The following is a 12,137-nucleotide window of genomic DNA, read 5'->3' on the forward strand; positions in this document are numbered from 1 at the left end:
TGGCCATTATAAATTGCCCCTAGTATAGGCAGGTGGTAGGGGGGATGTGGTAGGAATATGGGATTAATGTAGGATTAGTATAAATGGGTGGTTGATGGTCGGCACAGACTCGGTGGGCCGAAGGGCCTGTTTCAGTGCTGTATGTCTAAATAAATAAATCTCGGAGTTATGCTTATGGACTGAACAGAGGTGTTCAGCATTTATTGTTGTATTTGTTACAACCAATATCCATTATCAAGGTGTTCAATTGCTGATAATACATTTTCGCAGAGATGCCACTCACCATAGAAAATAAGGTACAAAGCAGATCAGGTAATTACTTAGCATATTGTGTGAGCAGCTTCATAGTATAGCACCATAACAAGATTCAGCTTTTAATTTAAAAAAATAAATTTCCTTCTAGTTATGCATGAAAAGACCTTTGACTTTCTTCTTTCCAAGTAGTGTTATTTTACTGAGCCTTCCTTTAAAAACCAATATCTATGTCTTAAAGAACACCCTAATTTGGCATTGTTTTCAAATGTGGAACAGTGTTTCTACTACTGAAAAATAAACACCCTACAAGTAACTCTTAATAAAAAAAATACTGTGACAGATGGGACAGTACTCCTGCTATCATACCAGGGACCCAATATTGAATATGAATGGGCTGAATGGTCTGCAGAATGGCCCCAGTCTGGCTGGTTTCTGAGGCAGCTTGTGACCAGATGTGATAGACACAAGATGGAGGGAAGTGAGTTGGCTGGACTAAGCTGTAGAAGAGACAACCCAATTATTTAAATATAAAATACACACAAGGCGATGAAGGTTCATGTTTCATTTTATGAAAAGCATAGTTTCTATAACAGTGTATATGAGAAGGTTATATTTAAAAGTGTTGAATTTATAAATTACACATTTACACTACAATAGGAGGATGACCAATAGACAGAGGAACAACAGAAAGCATGTAAGGGAGAATTCCGTGATCCCATGCAGCCTAGAAGAGGGTTTGGAGAATTGGGCCGATGTTGTTGTAGCCCTGTTACCAACTTGTGCTCTGCGCAAGCCTGACTTCCCCACTGAAAGTGAGAGATTTTGGAATGACCCCTGTACTTGCAGCAAGGGCAGGAGATTATAATATCATAGGGTAGGCTGACTCTAAACCGTTCTGCATCACATATATTTACAAGGATAGGTTAGTGCTCAGATAGCCAGTATTACAATTTCATTGCTAATAATCTGCCATTTTCAGGCTACTTTCTCTCCAGTGGAAGTGATGAATAGCTGGAGACGGTTCTAGCTGTCTCTCACGGACCATTATTTTCCAGTGAAGATGGACATAGGAAACTGCAAGTGTGTGTTAGCCCTTGAATAATATTCAGCAGTGTTTCCACGGCAGCAGATATACGTGACCCTGAGGAAAAGATGTCATATTTAAAGCTAGTTTTTAAAAATATACTCAAAAAATGCTGTCAGATGGAATGGATAATTAAGAATTACATTTCCTGAAGATATTACACTGTGACAACCCAGTGGGCTCCTGTGCCAATACCTGCCATCGAGGGGCAGAATATGGATTTATGATAACAGTGATTCCCAAATGCAGAGATTAGATTTTGCGGATGTTGTCAGATGATTTTGAGGAGCTTCCTGCCAAAGATGAAAGGCAAATTGGAGGAAAGGCACCTCAAGATGCTCTCCTGCACTTCCTGATATTAGCAGAAACTGGGAGAAGTTCATTCCACTACCTTTACAGTGAGGCAAAAGTAGGCATGTCATGAACGTGTTTCCATTATTAATATTTTTGAGGACTTGTATTTGAAAGACTGTGGAAAATACCTGAGGAGATGCTGGACTTGTTTTTTTTAAAGGGTCACTGGAAGGACACTTGGGACTTTGTTTAAAAACAAATACTTACGGGACGTCACATGTCTTAAGCTAAATAAACAGTCGGAGCCTTATGGACTATGGAACTGTCTGGAGTTGTTTACAGAGAAGTCACATGTCTAGATTTATGGCTCAGGAGTTTTGTTTTTGTTTTTGGAGATTGTTTGGAGTGCAGTTGGTGTGTATCCTGCTAAGAGAGAAGCCACCCAACTCATCCTGTTCTACCTCTTTGAGAAAAACTGAGAATCCAGTGTGAAAGCTGAAGCCGCGAATATGGTAATTCTCCTGAAAAGCTTGCAAGACTACTACTCAACATCTCCTGAACGATCTGCTTCTGAAAAGATCCCAGTGACAGCCATCTACGTGTACCCAGACACCAGACCGAAAGTCATCTGGAACATTTCATGTCTTGTCTTTTTTTTTCAAGAATTAACAAGTATTTGGCCAAAGTATTTTTGTTTTTGTAAATTTGATCTCTGCAGAGAAAGCTGCTTTATTTTTTTCTTTAACTGGTTTGTGTGTGTGTGTGTGTGTGTGCGTGTGTGTGTGTGTGTGTTGGATTATTTAGAAGGGAATATATTTATACTTTCATATTTCAACCTGTGAGTTAATAAGCTTTGCATCTTTATTGATTAAGTCCTGTTTTATAATAAATTAATTTTGTTTATTAAAGAAACCTGGTTGGTGGATTTGTATTCAGAAACAGATAGATAAAAGTATATAATTGGCCATATCCATAAATGGTTAAAATAATTTAAAATATATGTTGTGACCAGTGGGGTAGTGGGACTAGAGGGAGACCGTGCACTCCTCCAACTTCGGTCATAACAGGCAACACCAGTAGAACTAACAAATAAAACTCAGCAGTGGGGGAAGGGAGGAAATGACGCCTTTAAGAATAAATCTGACTATCAGAATCATACTTGAAGAACCTTTTTTACAGTTAAATCATCAGGCTTGGGGAGTTTCTGAGCCAGATTGTGCAGGAGTTTAATTAATAGCAGTCGTTAAATCTGACAATATGGTCCAGTATGTATTGTACAAGTTTGTCATTGTATCACTTGCTGATGACATCAACATGATTGGTCTCTTATCAAACAAATGATGGTTGGCAAACACATTTTTGTGAAGACCATACCCGCTGAAAATTTTTTAAAAATTATCACCAGAAAGATTTTTTTTAAGCAGCTGTGTTTCTGTGAATGCACAGTAAATAGCAGAACTGGGGCATTCTGGATAGCTTCCAGTCCAAACGATAGGTTTGCTTTGTGAGTCCTCACCACATTGCCGCATCAGTGCAAGTTCAGTCACGCTTGAAGCACAGAGGAAGCAAAAGAAAACAATCATTAAATTCACAGTTGTGTGATGAGGGAGACAGCCCCCTTACCAGAAAAAGTGTATATAATCATTTGTATTGTGTTCCTGACAATGCTGTGCTTGCATTAGATATGCCAGCTGTGCCTAATTAATTCAAAGATGGACCATGCCTAGTGCTGGTATTCACTCTCCTGTGAGACTCAGCCAGCAGGAGCAACAGCTGCAGTCTTCTTAAATAGTGGCTTAAAAATCGACCAGAAATTCTGACAACATAAGACTTGGGAAGAACCAACCACAGTATTAAACTGTGCATGTACTATAGTAATAATAGGTCCTGAGTGAACATTGGGAAATTGTTTAACCCAGTATAAGAAAGCCTAATAATTTTTAGTAAAGCACTCCCATTAAAGGGCTGATATTTATTGTTCCCCTGTGAAACTTGCCTTTTGACCAGCTTAACTTGACATAAATTCCTGTCACTCTTTCGACACGCCTTCAAAGTGCACAGCAAATGTATGATGATATTGGTAAAGAAATATGGGTTAGAGGAACAGGCAATATGAGGACCAACAGCAAATCAGGTACAGGAAGGTTTGAAAAAGATATCTGTGTGTATTCAGGCTGTAACATACTTTCAAGGTTTAATGACTGCATAAACAGTCATTTGGCAATGCCTCCCAAACCCACAATCTCCACCACGTATAACGATAAGGGCAGTAGGCTCATGGAAACACCATCACCTCCAAGTTCCCCTCCATGTCACACACCATACCAACTTGGACATGTATCATCTTACCTTCATTGTCACAGGGTCAAAATCTTGGAACTCCCTAACAGCACTGTGGGGGTGCCTTACACTACATAGTCTGCAGCAGTTCAAGAAGGTGGCTCGCCACGACCCTCTTGAGGACAATTAGGGTCAAGAAATGCTGGCCTTGCCTGTAAGCCAAGAATAAATAGAAAGAAACCTTTTGAACTTCAATCCATGTCATGTGTACTCCTCTAGTCTTGTGACACCCACCTAAACCAAATGTTGTTGTCAGTCTAATATATGCATAATATGTTTTTATGTTTAATGTCAATTTACGATTAAAAATGTGTTCTCCCTCAGTGTGAACCACAGGGGATTTTAACACCCCAGGGTATCTCAATGCAACAGCAGTCAATCCGCTCCAACACATCTACGATAAAGTAAAATCTGTTAGCAAGCTCAATGGTCACAATGTGTGCACACCCACGTGTGATAAGGTGTTAAAGCAGGCATGTTGGAATTAGCAGTACTGTGGGCTAAACAGCATCTACAGTAAGTTTGAAAGTATTTTGGCTGAGATCTTTAACCATTGCAAACTGTTAACAGTTTCCACAGCTACTTCGTGCAATGACCCTGGGGTTCCTCAGAACGGCACTCGAAGTGGAGACAGTCGGGAGCCTCAGGATTCAGTCGTGTTTCAGTGTGACCCTGGATATGCCCTACAAGGAGCAGCTGTCATCATATGTGTCCAGATTGACAATAGATTCTTCTGGCAACCTGATCCGCCCACGTGCATAGGTATTGATTTTTTTTGTCTTATTTTTAAGCGGATGCTGTGCTTTTCAGACTGTTCATAGAATTTTTTCAAAACAATTTTTAACACAGTTTCTGAAATTGATTACTGAAAAAGAACTCGATGTAATCAGACAGAGGGTTGTTTTAAAGCTAACACCGTATTTCAGCAAGCTGGTTCATTTTTAAGTGATTTACCTAATGATAAAATAATTGAGTTGAAATGATCTGGGAAAAATTAGCATGAATGTCTTAAAGGGGACACCACCCTGCTGAGATAAATGTGCCTATTAGCTGGTTGTTCTTATCAAGCAAGCTGTGTAATATAAATAATGACTCAGTCAAGTGTTGATGTCTTTAATTGTGCTTTCTTGTTAATAATGCCACCATTAAATTGCAGGTAGAAAATTGAGATTGAAAAAGAAAATAACCTATCCTCTGCTTTCTCTAATTACTTCCTGACTCCTGTCCAGTCCTCCACTTGTTTGTGAATTATATTTCTAATCCAGCTCCACTCTAACACTAGTATAGCTAAGGGGAATTCATATTCACATTCAGTTGGGAGTCAATAGTTTCTTCACCCAAGAGAGTTATTTGCCAAACCTATTGCTTTGTTTTTAAGCCAGGATTACCTTTGGCCTTGTTAATATATTTAATTCATTCACTAGCTGGTGTAGTTAGTCACATTCTTAAATGCTGAGTTCTGAAGTGAAGAATTTTACAGATTCACAAAGATGATACCATTCAGTCTGTCATGTCTTTTCTTCCATTGAAACTCTTTATTCCTCTCCAGTTCTATAGCATTTAACTATATCTTGAATGATTTGGGTTTTGCTTCCATAGCCATACCTGGAAGACTCTTATCGAGTCATAGAGTTATTTATGCCATAGAAGGAGGCCATTCAGCCCATCAAGTCCATGCCAACTCTCTATGGAGCAATCCAATCAGTCCCACTCCCCCGCTCGATCCCGAAAGCCCTGCAAGTTTATATCCTTCAAGTGCCCATCTAATTTCTCTTTGTGGGTTTGGTATGTTAATAAGAGCGCATCCCAATTTCAGAGTAATTCCACTGTTGAAATAGTAACAAAGAATTTAATTTGAGCACGTTAAGTGTTTATGTGCTAGTTTTCAAAGTGCACAATTTTAAGGCATATGTCCTTATATGTGATAATTGTGTGTGATAGTTGTGTGATAATTGTCTGTCCCAAGTGCCTTTGGTACTTCTTCTAAATATGGTACAATATACTTGTAAAATGTGCTGGTGACATCTTACAGAACATCAGTACAGATGCACCTGCTTATTAAACTCTCAGTTTGGATATGCTGCTTCCTTTTGTCCATGTCCTACATGAATGCCAACAATTGATTGGTCACTTCGTTAAATCTGACAAAAGTTCTGTGTCAGATTTAGTGTCTGGCAAATACTAATCAGCAAGGGGAAAATAAGACGAGGATTCCTTAGTCAATATTGAATTCTCTTCACATCAACTGTGCATGCACAAATAAGATGATTCGAGTGCAAAGAAGAGGAGGATTAATTTTCAGGAACACCTTTAACTTCACTGAGGTGGCCCCAAAAAACCATGAGCTGTTGAGAAATTTATAGATTCCATATAATCCTTCTTTTCAACTGCACTGTTCTATAAGTTCTGGGGCGGGAGCAAACTAGATAAACCAAGCTTCTATGGAACAGAGAGACACTTGAGAATTTGGCTGCAACCTGAAAGTACCCCTGTGAATAGTGTTGTACATTTCAGTGGATACTGCAATCTGGCCCATTAGGATCAGCTGTCTTTTTCATTCTTTTAGTGACTGGCTCTTTGCTTTTAATCAAAAAGTAAAGTGTCATAAATATCTGATTCCGTTGTTTGGATACTTTTTGCTTATCAGCTTGCTTTCGAAGGTCCTATACCATGCAGCTAGTCATTTATGAGTTGTGCACAACAGGGGCTGAAATTTACAGGGGCATTTGGAACAGCTTCGGAGTCAGCGTGGGGGAGTGCATAAAATCAAAATGGAAGACGTTGGACCAGAAAGGAAGGTACTTTACAGGCCAATTGACTGCAATTTTCTGACGCATCTTGACTTTTAGTGACGGCGCACAGAAACCATGGGACTTCAGAGCCCTGCCTGGTTAAAGGAGGCGGCAAACAAGCTGCAACTTAGTGCTGGCTGTCTCCACCAGCCATTGAGAGAGCCAGAATGCCATACCAGGGAGGGTGCAGCAGCGTGGGGACCAGAAATTGAAGGCAGGAGGATGGAAAAGGTGCCAACACTGCAGGGGCATGCTGCCAGGGTGCCATTGGCCAGTGGCACTTGATCCAAGGAAAGAAGTGAGGGAAAAAGTGGTGGGGCCCTCTGAATAGAAGGCCATGCACAAGTAGAGAGGCCACTGGCCATGGGCCTCATCCACCCAGGATTCAGGGGGAGAAGCAGAGAGGGAGGGAAGTCCAGACACTGGCTGGGGGACATCAGCAACCTCAGGGACAAGAAGAGAGCTAGGCTCAGGGTGTGGACGCTGGAGAACAATTCAGAGGGGTACGCGAATTGCATCATATACACAAAAGAGACTACCCTCATGAGAGGGTCTACTGTCCAAGGTTCGACTACCTCCAGGGAGGCCCTCACTGCGGCTCTCCAGGAAGGCCCTCACTGATCTATGCACCATGTTACAGGACAAACTGAGACCCATAAGGAGTGGACAAAAATCCAGTGGCACTGAAGATCACCATGGCACTGAACATCTACACCTCCAAGAATCCACTGTTGGATCTTGCAGTCTGCAGTGTATTGGTGCATCAAAGGGGTTCCGAAGGCCCTCATCCTCGCCATGGAACCTGCGCAATAAGTAAGAAAGGGTCGATCAAAACAGGGTGAAGTACAGTGGGTACTTTATCACCTCGGCTACTTCAGTTACGTGAAGGCCTGTTAGGAATACTCAGCAGACAGGGCTTTGGCAAACAAGTCCTTAACAGTAGAACAGGTGGAGGAAGATGTGCCATCTGAAATATCAGACGAATGCTGAACCAGAATGAAACCCCTAATTGTCTCGGTTTCCTTGCCATTGGATCAAGGTGTTGTTCTGTCAAGATACATATGGAAGCTGGCGTGCAACGGTTAAAAGATGTCACACACAGGCGTCTTCCTTTCCGAATAATCCTCCAAGCCCTTTGGCAACCAGCAAATGACGATGCGAGCAGGATTGTGTTGTCTGGAAGCTTCTAGTCATTATCTGGCACAGAGGTGGCAGTTACAAGATGGCTGTCTAGCACTTGGATGAGGCAAGGGTGCCTTTTGGAAACTGTAATTGCGACTGAGCAGCCCTGTTTAAGATCCACTCTGCTCACCCCTTATTGGGAGGGGAGTAGAAAAGGTGCCCTAAACATAGGCCTCACCTTCCGACTGGATAGCCACATCCAGACAGATCACCTTCTGTGGTAGAAACGCACAAAGGACACAAATAGTAAAGTTTGGGACCTGGAACATCAGGACACTAGTGCCGCCCGAGAACTCCAGCAATATGGCATTGACATCGTCACTCTGAGTGAGACCCGGCGAGCTAGAGAGGGGCAGCTCAAGGAACAGCGAGGTGGCTATACTTTCTTCTGGAAGGAAAATCAGAAGAACGCAGAATTCACAAAGCTGTATTTGCTATCAAGACAATTCATCAACCAGCTTCATGAGTTCCCTCTTAGAAGCAATGAGTGCCTCATGACTCTTCGTCTCAAACTAGCAAGGAGCCAATATGCCACCGTGATCAGTGCATATGCCCCAACTCTGGAGCCGACGATGAATCCAAGGAAAATTTCTATGCCAAACTTGACCAAGCCCTCTGTGGAGTTCCGAAGGAGGACGGGCTTATTCTTCTCAGAGACTTCAATGCCAAAGTTGGAAGAGATTCCAATCTCTGAAATGGAACCATTAGCAGGGAAAGAATTGGAAATGTCAACTCCAAAGGCATTCTTCTCCTTATCATGTATGCAGAACATGGACTTATCATCACCAATACCCTGTTCTGCCAGAAGAACAAATACAAAACGTCATGGCAACACCCACGGTCCAAATACTGGCACCTGATCGATTACTTCATCATCCGTGCCCTGAATCGCAAAGATGTTTGCACCGCCAGAGCAATGGCAGGAGCTGATGACTGCTGGACCAATTACTGACTTATTCGTTCAATCATGTCCACCAAATTGGCTTCCAAACGACAGATGCAACATTTGAGATGCCCACGAAAGATCAATGTCGAAGCTCTGAAGGATCCAATCAAAACAGACCGATTCTAACATTGCCTAAGGGAAAAACTTTCAAACTTCAGTGAAGAACAGAAGAAGAGTTATCCACAGCACTTGGGGTGTCCTTAAGTCCAATATCATCAATGCCTGCAAAGATACACTTGGATTTTCTGTCAGGAAACATCAGAACTGGTTTGATGAAAATGATCAGGACATCAAGGAACTGATTGATTACAAACGCAGGATTTTCTGTGCCTGGCAGAATGACCCAAACTCAAAGCAAAAGAAACTTGCTTACCAACAAGCAAAGGCAGAGTTACAAAGGAACACCCGCAACAGGAAGAACAGGTGGTGGGCAGACAAGGTAAAGGAAATTCAACATCTCGCTGACATGAATGATGTCCATTGCTTTTTCACTGCCACAAAGACTATTTATGGTCCAAGTACTCAAGGACAAGCTCCTTTGAGACCTCAGGATGGGGGGGATCTGATCAAGGAAAAGGAAGCTGTCAACGCCCATTGGAGGGAGCATTTTGAAGACCTTTTCAATCAAGAATCCATTGTTGACTAAAGTGTTTTCAACATCCCACAACATCCAGTTAGAGATGAGCTCAGAACTCTACCAATACCTATGGAGGTGATGAAAGCCATCACACAAATGGAGAACAACAAAGCGGCAAGAGGTGATGGAATCCCGAGTGAAATCTTTAAGCTCAGAGGAGAGGAACTAACATTATAGCTGTACGCCCTGATCCTACATTTTTGGAATAAAGAGGAAGTCACGAATGATCTCAAGGATGCTATGATTGTGACGATCTTCAAGAAAGGGGACAAATTCAACTGTGAAAATGACAGAGGCATCTCCCTGCTCTCCATTGCAAAAAAGATCATTACAAGAACCGTTCTGAACCGACTCGTTACACTTGCTGAAGAGCTAATCCCTGAATCTCAATGTGTGCTTAGGCCATCAAGAGGCACTACTGACATGATTTTCACAGTTCAACAACTACAAGAAAAATGTCGTGACTAACATCAACCTCTCAGCAGAGCATTTTTTGACTTGACAAAGGCATTCGACTCGATAAATCGTGAGGCACTCTGGAAGATTCTGTTGAAGTATGGATGTTCTCCACTATCTTTCGCCTGCTTCATGATGTGTGAACGGTGATCCTTAGTGATGGATCCATCACAAACCCCTTTGAGGTTAAGACAGGAGTCAAACAAGGTTGTGTCATCGCCCCAATTCTTTTTCGATCCTCCAAGCAGCTGTGCTCTGTCTGACTAGAGATGAGCTCTCTGCTGGAATGCAGCTTATTTGTTGAATGGATGGTAAACTATTGAAAATGTCACTGGACTAGTGACTCAGAAACCCAGGCTACTGCTCTGGCGACATGGGTTCAAATCCCCCCCATGGCAGAAGATGAAATTTGAATTTAATTAATCTGGGAATTTGAAAAAAGCTGGTCTAATGGTGACCACGAAACCATTGTCAATTGTTGTAAAAACCCATCTGGTTCACTAATGTCCTTTAGGGAAGGAAATCTGCCGTCCTTACCTGGTCTGGCCTGCATGTGACTCCAGACCCACAGCAATGTAGTAGACTCTTAAAGTGCCCTTTGAAATGGTCCAGCAAGCCACTCAGTTCAAGGGTAATTAGGGATGGGCAATAAATGCTGGCTTAGCTAGTGACACCCACATCCCACAAACAAATATTTAATCTCAGGCGACTCCAATCAAAAACCAAGACCACCCCGACTTCAGTCATTGAGCTCCAATACACTGATGACGCTGCAGTAAGTGCTGTGCTGGAAATGGATCTTCAGAGAATCGTCAATGTATTTAATGAGGCATCTGAGAAGATGGGACTTGCACTTAACATTCCAAAGTCCTTCATCAGCAAGCTCCAAATGCACACGCACCAGCCCCATTGATTAGGATTCATGATGAGTGCCTGGAAAAGATGGAATACTTCCAGTATCTTGGAAGTTATCTTTCACAGAAGCCTGACATGGACGAAGAAATCCAGCATCACCTGAAATCTGCTGATGCAGCCTTTGGCCACCTGAGGAAGCAAGTGTTTGAAGATTACAACATCAAAACTGAAACCAAGCTCATGGTCTACAATGCGGTCGTGATCCCTACCTTACAGTATGGGGCTGAAATATGGACAACGTATAGGAGGCACTTGAAAGCACTGGAGTTATTTCATCAATGCTGCCTGCAGAAGATCCTTCTTATAAACTGGGAGATCAGGCGCATCAACGTCAGTGTCTTCTCACAAGCAGGCACCATATGCATAGAACAAAGAAAATTACAGCACAGGAACAGGCCCTTCGGCCCTCCAAGCCTGCGCCGATCCAGATCCTCTATCTAAACCTGTCGCCTATTTTCTAAGGGTCTGTATCTCTTTGCTTCCTGCCCATTCATGTATCTGTCTAGATACATCTTAAAAGACGCTATCGTGCCCGCATCTACCACCTCCGCTGGCAACGCGTTCCAGGCACCCTCTGCGTAAAGAACTTTCCACGCATATCCCCCCTAAACTTTTCCCCTCTCACTTTGAACTCGTGACCCCTAGTAATTGAATCCCCCACTCTGGGGGAAAAAGCTTCTTGCTATCCACCCTGTCTATACCTCTCATGATTTTGTACACCTCAATCAGGTCCCCCCTCAACCTCCGTCTTTCTAATGAAAATAATCCTAATCTACTCAACCTCTCTTCATAGCTAGCACCCTCCATACCAGGCAACATCCTGGTGAACCTCCTCTGCACCCTCTCCAAAGCATCCACATCCTTTTGGTAACGTGGCGACCAGAACTGCACCCAGTATTCCAAATGTGGCCGAACCAAAGTCTTATACAACTGTAACATGACCTGCCAACTCTTGTATTCAATACCCCGTCCGATGAAGGAAAGCATGCCGTATGCCTTCTTGACCACTCTATTGACCTGCGTTGCCACCTTCAGGGAACAATGGACCTGAACACCCAAATCTCTCTGCACATCAATTTCCCCCAGGACTTTTCCATTTACTGTATAGTTCACTCTTGAATTGGATCTTCCAAAATGCATCACCTCGCATTTGCCCTGATTGAACTCCATCTGCCATTTCTCTGCCCAACTCTCCAGTCTATCTATATTCTGCTGTATTCTCTGACAGTCCCCTTT

General features: G+C 42.5%; 1 protein-coding gene across 1 annotated transcript in view; it reads left to right on the forward strand.

Moving 5' to 3' along the window:
- Window positions 1-12,137, forward strand: part of csmd2 (CUB and Sushi multiple domains 2) — a 2,056,060-nt gene that overhangs the window by 1,686,256 nt on the left and 357,667 nt on the right. The window contains exon 27 of the mRNA XM_068011193.1: window positions 4,544-4,735. Coding sequence (XP_067867294.1) covers window positions 4,544-4,735 — 192 coding nt within the window. The remainder of the gene's footprint in view (window positions 1-4,543; window positions 4,736-12,137) is intronic.

This window comes from Heterodontus francisci, chromosome 31, assembly GCF_036365525.1.
Source record: "Heterodontus francisci isolate sHetFra1 chromosome 31, sHetFra1.hap1, whole genome shotgun sequence".
NCBI lineage: Eukaryota > Metazoa > Chordata > Chondrichthyes > Heterodontiformes > Heterodontidae > Heterodontus > Heterodontus francisci.